This window comes from Phalacrocorax aristotelis, chromosome 9 (assembly GCF_949628215.1).
Source record: "Phalacrocorax aristotelis chromosome 9, bGulAri2.1, whole genome shotgun sequence".
Taxonomy (NCBI): domain Eukaryota; kingdom Metazoa; phylum Chordata; class Aves; order Suliformes; family Phalacrocoracidae; genus Phalacrocorax; species Phalacrocorax aristotelis.
Genome location: NC_134284.1, coordinates 30,645,545 through 30,655,604, shown reverse-complemented (window position 1 = coordinate 30,655,604; position 10,060 = coordinate 30,645,545). Strand labels below are relative to the sequence as shown.

Below are 10,060 nucleotides of genomic sequence, written 5' to 3'. Positions count from 1 at the left end.
TCCAACACCCGCATCTTTCACAGCCTCTCCGAAATCCTCCTCGCCGGTCTCGGTGCCGGCAGCCCAGAGAGCAGCCTGCGCGCGGGATGGAGCAGGAAGCCTAAAAACTTCGGTCTGCAGAGAGACCTCTAGTGTTTTTCTTTCTCCATGTCCTGGCAGAGTTCCTCCAAAGTACAAATACACACAGAGCTCCCATTGTTTGCAGCCCTTCACAAGCCCACTGATCCTAATATGGAATTCAGCAGGAAACCCATGATTTCCTGACACACAGCAAGCTGGAGAAAGAAAGGAAAAACTCCATTAAAAACCTCCAGGCTCTCCTCCATGTTAGAAATGAGATGGAAAATGGAGTGGATTTAACAGGAATCCCTGATTCCTGCAGCCAGGCTGGAGGAAGGGAGACGCGAATCAGAAGCAGGCTGCTGATATTTTTTAAGTCGCAATAAATACTGAGAACTCTGGGGCAGGATGAGGATTTCCTGACTCGGGCAAACGAGAAAGGACAGATCACTTTTTTATGATATTCCTCTCTGTATGTTTAATTTATTCACCTCGATGATTCTCTTGACTGATCTGGTAATTGTTAGAAGCGGCTGTGACAGCCTGGAAACATTAGTATGATTTCCTGAGTTTGAGATTTGCTGCCCCCCCCCCCCCAAAACTCAGGAAAAGTCAATACAATCGCACTTCATTTTTCCTTCATGTGCACTTGGAAGTCCTGGGAGCAGCAAGAGCAGCAGCAGCGGCAGCAGCAGCAAGAATGAACTGCAAGGAAGAAGATGACAACTGCACTGACGGGAGCAGCAATAACACGAAGAAGATGTTAAAATGCGTGGTCGTTGGGGATGGTGCAGTTGGGAAAACCTGTTTGCTGATGAGTTATGCCAATGATGCCTTCCCGGAGGAGTATGTCCCCACTGTTTTTGACCACTATGCAGGTAAGAAAGTACTTTAAAAGAAATGTAATTGAGAGCTGCAGGAGGGCCAGGTGGGAGGTAAAGGAAGATCAAGGAGAGAAGAGGACGGTTCAAAGGTGATGCATGGGTTACTACTTGTCCGGGAGTGTGATTCGGGCCTCGACAGTAGCCAGGCAGCTTAGATGGCAGCTCATACAATTGGGGCAATGCAGGATTTATTCAGGGAACTTATTTGTTTTCTTCTGATTTTTATTTTGACTTTGGCAAATAAACAGCATTAGGGATGCAATTAAATCCACTGGATTTTGGGGACAACAAATATAATTCAGCTGCCATCTATTTCTATTCTTGCTTTGTTTCTGAAATTCTGAAGTTCTGAACTTCACAGGCTGCAGTTATGATGAAGACTATATATATATAAACACACACATAAAAATATAAGCTATTAGAGATCTTGTGCCCCATAGAAAATGATGCATAAATTACAATATTTATATCCTATTTAAGGAATGATCTTTGAGAAAATCAGTATAGTCTCTTTCAGTGCTGTCAGAATATAACTCTTCTTTCAGAGACATTTGTTACTCCTTCTATAAATACATTTTAATACTATAATTGGTGGTAGGGAAAGCAGAAGTGGTTTGAGTACTTTATAGCGAGGGAATTTGTAGCATAAGAAAAAGATACGAACATAAACAAGATCATCGATGATGTTCACTGCATCGCTGTGCAAAAGAGACCCACAGATTAAGTACAATATTCACAGGCCTCTTTCTGTAGCAATTACTTACTTTACCCAGCTGTGTCCAAAGTTATCACACAGGTAGTGTGATAGGCTAAAACTGTTGCTTAAACCTCTGCTTAGGTTTTCCTATGCAAAATTCTGCTGTTTTTCTTTTCTCACTGCTCCTCTGGCTTATGGATGTTGTTGTTGTTTATGAGATCCCTGAAAAACAGGTTCTAGAAGCACTGCAAAACTCATTGCTTATCTTGCAGCAGCAGTTGGAGTTTCCCTCTTTCTCTCCCCACCTCCTTAAAAAATGAATTTTCATGGCGTGGCTTATCATAGATTTGGTATTCTGTAATGGGAAAAATCTCTGTTTTCATTCTGGCTTCGTGTCAGGTTTAGCAGATGAACTGGCCAAACAAGAAAGCTGTGTAATTGCAGAATCTGATCCATGGAAATGTGAAGACCTTTTCCTCCACCAGAGTGGGCAGCATCACTTCTAATGCAAGCAACGCTCTCTTTCCTCTACCCTTCCCACCAGACAGATTAAATGAAGATTTTAGAAAAAAGCCTTTACCCAGACAAGATATAAGAATATTGCATGGTGGAAAAAGGTACTTCCATGAGCAAAAAACCCTAAGGAAGCCTGGCTGCATGAATTTATGTCTTATATTGCAACAGCACCCACTTTCCCATGATAAGCTGAGATCTGCTTGTCCCTAACAGCCTCGCCTCCCAGCAATACGCGGGTTGCAACATCTGCTGCCCTTCACTCTCTCCCATGCCCTGCAAATACCTCTGCATATGGAAAAACCCATATGGTAGCCGGTACCAAACCACATATGCATCATCACGCGGGCTGGCTGGTTTTGGTGTTAGCGAGGGGGCACGCGTGTGTGCACACCCGTAGGTGCTGATGGCAGGCTGGCACCCGGTGGGGGCACCATTCTGAGTTTCTCTTCCCTACCCAGCTGCAGGTTACTCTCAGCGACTTGCTTTAATTTAATTTCTTCTCTGTCATAAGTGGTAGAAATTGTCAGTGGCCTCAAAAGTTCCTGAGGGAAAGGAGGGCTGAGAGAAGGATGGGAAGATAAAGAGTGTCACTGTATAATCCTTATTTTCTTAGGCTGCCAGGCAAAAGCAGTGTGCGTGCATGGTTAAATCAAGCTACATTTTCAGGGTTTGAAGATTTAGACCTCTAAAATATCTCCATCTATTCTTATTTGGCTTCTTAACTATTATAGAACATAAATATAAACAAAGAACGTTTTCAATGAGAAAGTTCAGAAAGATAAGGGAAAAAATAGCTCTGTATATTAATATGCTATTCTGAGACAAACCCTGTCCAGCAACAGTGGTCAAAACTAGCATTAGTCAAAAATGGACTTTCAGTCTTTTCAGAAACCCCATCATTTTTTAAACCAATTTCACTACAAAACTGCACACAGAATTGAGGAGTGGAAATGACTTCTGGAGCACAGCGCTGGAAAAAATCCCACTCATAAAACATAAAAATACTACATGGCGTAAAGTCTAACATAACCTATTTAAAATACTGTGAGTATTGAAAGAGAAAAGAGCCCACTTGGGGCAACCTTACCCCTGAGCTTACAGACTTTAGGATATTCTGTTGCAACAGTCCCTTCCCCATCTATCTGCCTGGCAGCCCGTGGTCAAGAGGAGAGACGGCATGGCTGTACCATGTGCACAGTGTACCATGGACATGGTGATGCTGCTGGCACCACAGCACACAGGGATGCTTCACACATGGGCAGATGCAGGGTGGTTGAGGCTCTGGAAAATCACATTTGAATTTACCCTAGGGAACTGGTTTTTCTGCCCCTGCCCTTGCCCCTGCCAAAACCAACAGTTTCAACTTTCCCAAACAAGCTGAAACCATTTGATTCAGGTCTTCTGTGCTGGAAATGCTCAAAAGCAATTAATTGCTGCAGATTTTTGCAAAGCTGCACTTTCCATTGAAGGTTTTCATCCAGGCATTATTACCAGCAGCGGTGTGTTAGCAAGCGCTTCCTCTTGCCTCACTGGGTCACAACCTGGTTGTGAGTCCCAGGGCATTTACCAATTTCCTTCTTTCTAATGGAAAAAGCTGGGGCGGGGGGGGGGGGAAGCATTAAAATCAAGGATTCCAGTGGTGATGTCAGAGCAGCTTCTCACTGCCTCAACTCCAGCGACTCAGGGGAGACAGTGATGCTATCCAGCCCAGCATTGGGAAAAGCTCCAGATGCAGCACTGCTGTGGCCAAGGCGTTAACCATTCATGGCCCCGCAGCACCAGCTATGTTTACTTTTTCTGCTGCATTACATCTTTTTAGCTGCCTACCTGGGGCAGGTTTGAAAGGCACAGGTGAAATGGGTGAACATACTGAGAAGGGTGGCTCAGAGGAAGCCCTTTCAGAGGGCTGAGCTCCATCAGTGTTAGATCTGTATGTTTCTTATGCAGTGCCTTTCACATAAAGGGCTTCAAACCACGTTATAAAAATTGGGTCCAACCTGCCTTTAAGAAAATCAAAGGCAATACATGGATTTCACCCAGGGAAGGAACAGGCTTCCTGCAGACAACTCACACAGCATTTACAACTGAGATACAGTGATGCCTGGGATGAAAGGCTGTTGGTGTTTCACCATGTGTGCAGCTGCGCTGTACAAAAATCCAAACCAGTTATTAGCACCAGACTAGTAATATGCTGCCACAGATTTCACCCACAGTCCACAAAAAATGAATTTGTTCAGGGCCTGTTGCCACAGTTGGGATGTGATGGATGTAAAGTAGCAGTGATGCCAGACAGATGGGGAAGGCAAATTTGTTATTTGGAGATGAATCTGGGTTCTTTTGTCGGGTGTGTGGAAGTTTATGAGTCTGCTAATTTCTCAAGGCATTTTGAAGAGGTTTTGCTGGAGGCCAGAGCCCTGAGTAGGTTTCCTTACCTTTGGTGAAATTCCAAGTTGCATTCTGAAAGTGTTTAGCCACAAGGTAAATGGCTATTTCTAGGGCAGGCGAACCAAAGTGCTATCGCAGTGACAAACAGGATATTACTGGCAATAACCGTAACAATAGGGACTGTTTGGATAGTGAGTAGATGCTTTAACATGCTGGTTCCATTCCATCTTTCGAACATCAAATGATGATTTTCCATGAGCAAAGGTCTCTCAGCCAGAGTGACTTGTATTGTGTCTAGCTATGAGAGGTCATAAATGTTTAATAAGGGCTGAGGTTGTACCAGCAAAAAAATCAATTCAACTACTACCAGAGTTGGTTTAATAGTACCAAAATTAACTGTCTTACTCTGTGAAATACAAAAGGGAGATGTGTGTTATTTGTTACTTAGGCAGCCACCAAACATCCCATTTGATATTCATGAACCCTAAAAAACCCAGCAATTTTTAACATTAAATTTATACACCCTAAAATTTATATTCAGGCTTCCTAGAGAGGTAGTCGATGCCCCAAGCCTGTCAGTGTTTAAGAGGTATTTGGACAATGCCCTTAATAATATACTTTAATATTTGGTCAGCCCTGAAGTGGTCAGGCATTTGGACGGGATGATCATCGTAGGTCTCTTCCAACTGGAACTATTCTATTCTATTCTAAAGTGCATTTTTTTAACGTAATAAACCTTAATGACTGAGGAGCAGTACCAATGCCACGCAACTAACTTGGCCCACTGTGCAGACAAAGGTGAATGGCCTCAGACGATTGAAGTCTAAGGAGAAGAGGGTGGTGAGTCTTAAACTGTCTTGTTCAGGCATAGGACATAGATGAATGTCATACAAACAAATAGCTTTAGGAGCCACAGTTTCATCTTTGGTAAACAAGAGTCCCTCCAAAGGAGAACTGCAAAGCATCTGCACTAAAGACATAAAGTAGATGGCATAAATATGTCCCTCCCTCCCTTCATGTGTCGGCACAAACTGGTGAACATTTATAAATAGTGAATCCATTTGAAAAAAATTAGCAGTGGCATGTGATCAGCTAATGAATAGCATACACAATAGTTCAGCCATGACTGAAGCTCTGTAGATTAAAAGCAATAGAGAAGAAGACAGACGTTAATTACTGTTAGGAGACACATCTTTTGTTCTTTAGTGATGATTCAATCTGATCTATCTGACTTCACACTGAAGTGGGCTGGAGCACTCACCAGTCTCACAGAACAGTGGTCCTAACCTTGCAGGCCAAGGAAGCCATGTGGGAAGGGAGAGTCTTCTGCTCTGTCATTGTTATTAGCATAGAAGCGGTACTACTGCTCTTGCCCAAAGCAGCCACCTTGTACCTTGCAAATCCAAAAATCTCTTCAATCCTGCCCATACGCCACAGCACTGACTCAAATCCCTGCTCCTGTTGTCCTCCCACAAAAAAGAGTGGTTGGAAGTGGGCTGTCACTGATCATGAGGCTGCCCATGGCTGGCCACTCTCAGTCCTGGGGCAGGCAGGAGCACCCAAGGGAGACTGGGACTGCCTTGACACTGCTGACGGGCACGCACCAAGCAGCTTTGCTCAGTGCTCCCATGCAGGAGGAACCACCAGACAAGACATGATAGAAAGAAGATGGAAGCTGTAACATCCCAAATTTCTCCAGCTACAGGGACACTTTACATGTGCTAGTTATTTTTAATTGATTGCTAATGCACACTGGTCTCAACCCACCTCTGCTTGCCATGGTGTGTAAGCAATGACTTAAGCCCCATATCATGACTTTTTTTCCCATTGAAAATTTATTAGATAGGAAGAGACTGCCCAAGAAGAATTGCAATTTCTGCATGGGTGCTGCTGTGGGAGTCTTCACACTACCACATTCCTGAGACAGTTGTCTCCTATATACAGTCTTGGTAGCACATTAGAGAAACCCTTCATGCAATGTTTGGGGTCATTAAACTGAAAGAGCTATTAATAGCACTGAAAGAGAGCTGTGATGTTTATTTGCGTGGATGTTTGCAGTGGGTTTTTTTTCCTTTTAATGTTCATCCAATTTTGATCATACAGATTTGAACTTTATCCTTTGGACAAGAAAGCATTGACTCTTTTAAGATCTGGCTCTTTAGATTAGCAGCCACAGAACAGATATGTTCATTTTTCCTCTCAGGAGCTAGAAGGACTTCTCTGCCAATCTTCCTGGTATGATCCAGAATAAACGAGGGATCTCAATAAAGCATTAAAGGTATGACACAACAGAAACCCACAATTCAAATTCAAAGGTTTTCATGGCTGGTTTTTTTTTTTAAGATAAGTTTTACAAAATTACTAATTCTAGGCTCCCCACAAAAGGTTTAATTCTGTGTCCTGTGTCACATAAACCAGAAGAGATCTAGTGATCCTCAGGCTTTTTCACACCCAGGAAGCCTAGTCAGTCTTTGTACTGAAAAGGTGCTTTTTGCCTGAATCACCATGGTTATTCCACACTCAGATGAAACAGGCACCATATACACCCACAAGCACGTCTTAAGACGCTTTTCCTTCTGAAGGTGTTTTACGGTATGTGAAGACTTGAGATAACTATCGCTCATATCTCTCTTCCTCACACACATCCCTGTATTGTCCTGTGGGTGCACAAGCCATTTGAAACCCATGAGACAGAGGTGTGTGCATGCCTTGTGATCCTATTTACTCAGGGCGGATCATTTCTGCAGCAGTGCTCTGGGCGCTGTGGTGACAGTCGCCATTGTCCCCTGGCACTACTGAAATGCAGCTGTGGCTGGGGAGGAGCCTGCAGCACCTGAGCTGCTTCCTACCTTTGCCTCTGGCTCTGTTATACAGCTTCTCTTTGTACTGTTGCCATTCCTGGTTTGATTTTACACTGACAAAAGCTTTATGCTACAAAGAGAGACAAAAGACCTCTGCACCAATCCCTCCCATACCCACTGGCATCTTGCTGATCACCCAGGGCTCAACTCACAGTCCAGAAGCTGCTGCAGCCCAATACAGAGACTTGATTTCTTCATCCAGTAACAGCAGTCAATGGATGTCCTTGTGAGTCAAGCATAGCAGGGGACAACGCTGCAACATGAATGACATTTACAGTCTAAAAACTAGAGGTAGAGGATAAGCAAATTACAATGCACGTCAGGAAGGATAGTGCCAGGAATTAGAGGAGTAGATGAAGTAGCCATGTTACTTTACCAGACTTATTCACCCTAAATTCCACTTAAGCCCCTCTGTCTACTGTTTTGTTTTAGCTGTGTGGTGTTTGAAAGGCGATAGGAAACACAGAGAATACTAAGTGAGGAGTTAGACCATTTGAATGTGTATTGGTTGTTCGGATGTAGAATTATGGGTAATTTTTAAGGTCAGCCACAGTCCTGAGGGAATTGGTTAGAAAGATGAGAAAGTCAAATGTCTTAAAAAGAAATATTTCTTTGCACGGTATGTGATTAAACCAAGGAACTTATCACTGTACAGAAGTTACTGAGGACAAAATTTTAACAAGGTTTGCAAAAAGGGAGGTTGGACTAGATATCAGGGATATTGAGTGCTATCATAAGCTAATGAAAAAGACTTCTGCAAGACATAATAAGATGTGAGCTGACACCACCTTCTGTTAGAGGCCAAGATAAGACCTAAATGTGGTCTGTCAAATGGCACATTATGTTAAATCTGCTCACTGCTACATCAGAAATGAAGACTTGACTCCATGGGTTATGAGTTTGGCCCAATCCAGCACTCTTGTACTCAGATGGTGTTGTAGAAAGGGATTTTTTGGAATTATTCTTCTGCTACATGGATGGGCAAACAGATATTCAAATTTTGCTTATATTGCAATGGACTGCTAAGAAAAGACAGGGTGGGATTTGTTTGGAGCACTAAAAGGGCTAACGGGGAAGCGATGAGAAAATGACCCTTTTCTCCTCCACTACTCCAAGACAGTCAGTCTGAGCCTTTCCCTCCTCTTCTAATCATCGTGACATTGCAGGAGGTGACATCAGCTGAGGAAACCAAACCTGAAACTGTGGCCTCTGGCTCTTGAAAGGCAATCTCTACAACTTGAACTAACAATAATAGCCACTATCTTCAAATAAATAATTGACTCAGTCCATGTGGCCAGCCAGCCAGCCCAGGAGCAAAACCACTTACAGGTGGTGCCAGACCAGGTACATGTTGACAGCCAGGCAGATGCTTTTCAACAGCAGATGCTTCACATGTAGGAAATAAAAACAAAAACTTAGCAAAGAAGTCTAAGCAACCAAAATTCCTAGACATGTACAAACTTCTTCATTTCTAAAGGATGTGACAGTGTTTTCACTAAGTCACTGTTACGACGGCTTAGTTAACTAATTAAGTCAATGCAAAAGGCCTCCACTTCCTTCTCGTTTTCTGTTGTCTTGACAAAACTTGATACTTAATGCCTGTACTAGTGATACACATCATTGCTGCCGTGCATTGCTGTGTATATTTTGCCTGCAGGCAGTGCTTTTCCTATGTTCTAACTTTCCAGTTGTTATGGCCAGACCTAATGACATCATGGAAATGGCAAGGGATGAGGAAGAGCAAACATATTTCCTTCAATTGTTCTGTCAGACAAAGTCATTAAACAGTAATGACATCTCCTGTCAAATTATTATTTATCTTTGCAATGAAAAAATCCAAGTTATATTTCTAGTCTGGTTTAAAGAGTGATCACTCACCAGTCTCCTGTCAGATATATTGCTCTTGTATTCTAAGCTATAGGTCTTACAGCTAAGTCAGGGAACAAGTTACTGAAGAATGAAAGCTTTATGAATTGTCACCCCAAGTTTTATCCCAAGAGGCACTGAATGAATGAATTCTAGACTAGATTGATGAACTGATATTCATCTCTCTTTTTTCCCCAAATAGAATCAGGGGAAATGGGTTTTAAAATAATGTCTAATAATTAAAAGCTTAAAAAAAATAAGTTAATTTACCCTATTTATTGCCAAGTATTATTCACGTTCAAACTCAGAAATCTCTCACCCAAGACAAGCCATGGTATCAGCAGCCTTGGCTGAATGTGGGGACTAGACCTTACATGCAACTTCTACATGTGCTAAAATGCTCAAGCACCATTCATCATCCAATGACTTTCCCATGTACCCAGGTGGACAGGAAAGCTCTTCCAGATCTGAGAATGAATCATTACACCTCACTGCAATCCAAAGCACCATCCATCATGTCTCAGCAGTGAGGACACAGCCAGGTGGGTATAACATGAGGGAGGACCAAAGATAAAATCCAGCCGTGTGGTTGCTACCACCTTTGGCTGAAACAGATGCAGATCTCGTTATGCAGTGGGGGCTTTTCCTTAATATTTTTTCTTAGCATACATAGTCATAGCTTTATGACTAAGACCAAAACCCTCTTCTTAAGCAGATATCATTGTGGACATGAAAAGTCATCATAGTAGGAAAGATGGCTCAGAAGGGTCCTGGGGGACACGGCACCATTT

At 42.8% G+C, this 10,060-nt stretch overlaps 1 protein-coding gene across 2 annotated transcripts in view; it reads left to right on the top strand.

The window, feature by feature from the left end:
• Positions 1–265: 265 nt before the first annotated feature.
• The window catches only part of RHOJ (ras homolog family member J), a 56,487-nt gene continuing 46,692 nt past the window's right edge, over positions 266–10,060 (top strand). The window contains exons 1-2 of one of the 2 annotated variants that reach the window (XM_075104142.1): positions 278–938; positions 9,713–9,811. In XM_075104142.1, the coding sequence (XP_074960243.1) occupies positions 761–938; positions 9,713–9,811 (277 nt within the window). In that variant the 5' untranslated portion in view covers positions 278–760. Of the gene's footprint in view, positions 939–9,712; positions 9,812–10,060 lie in introns of both variants that reach the window. The other variant, XM_075104143.1, reaches the window with a different exon arrangement.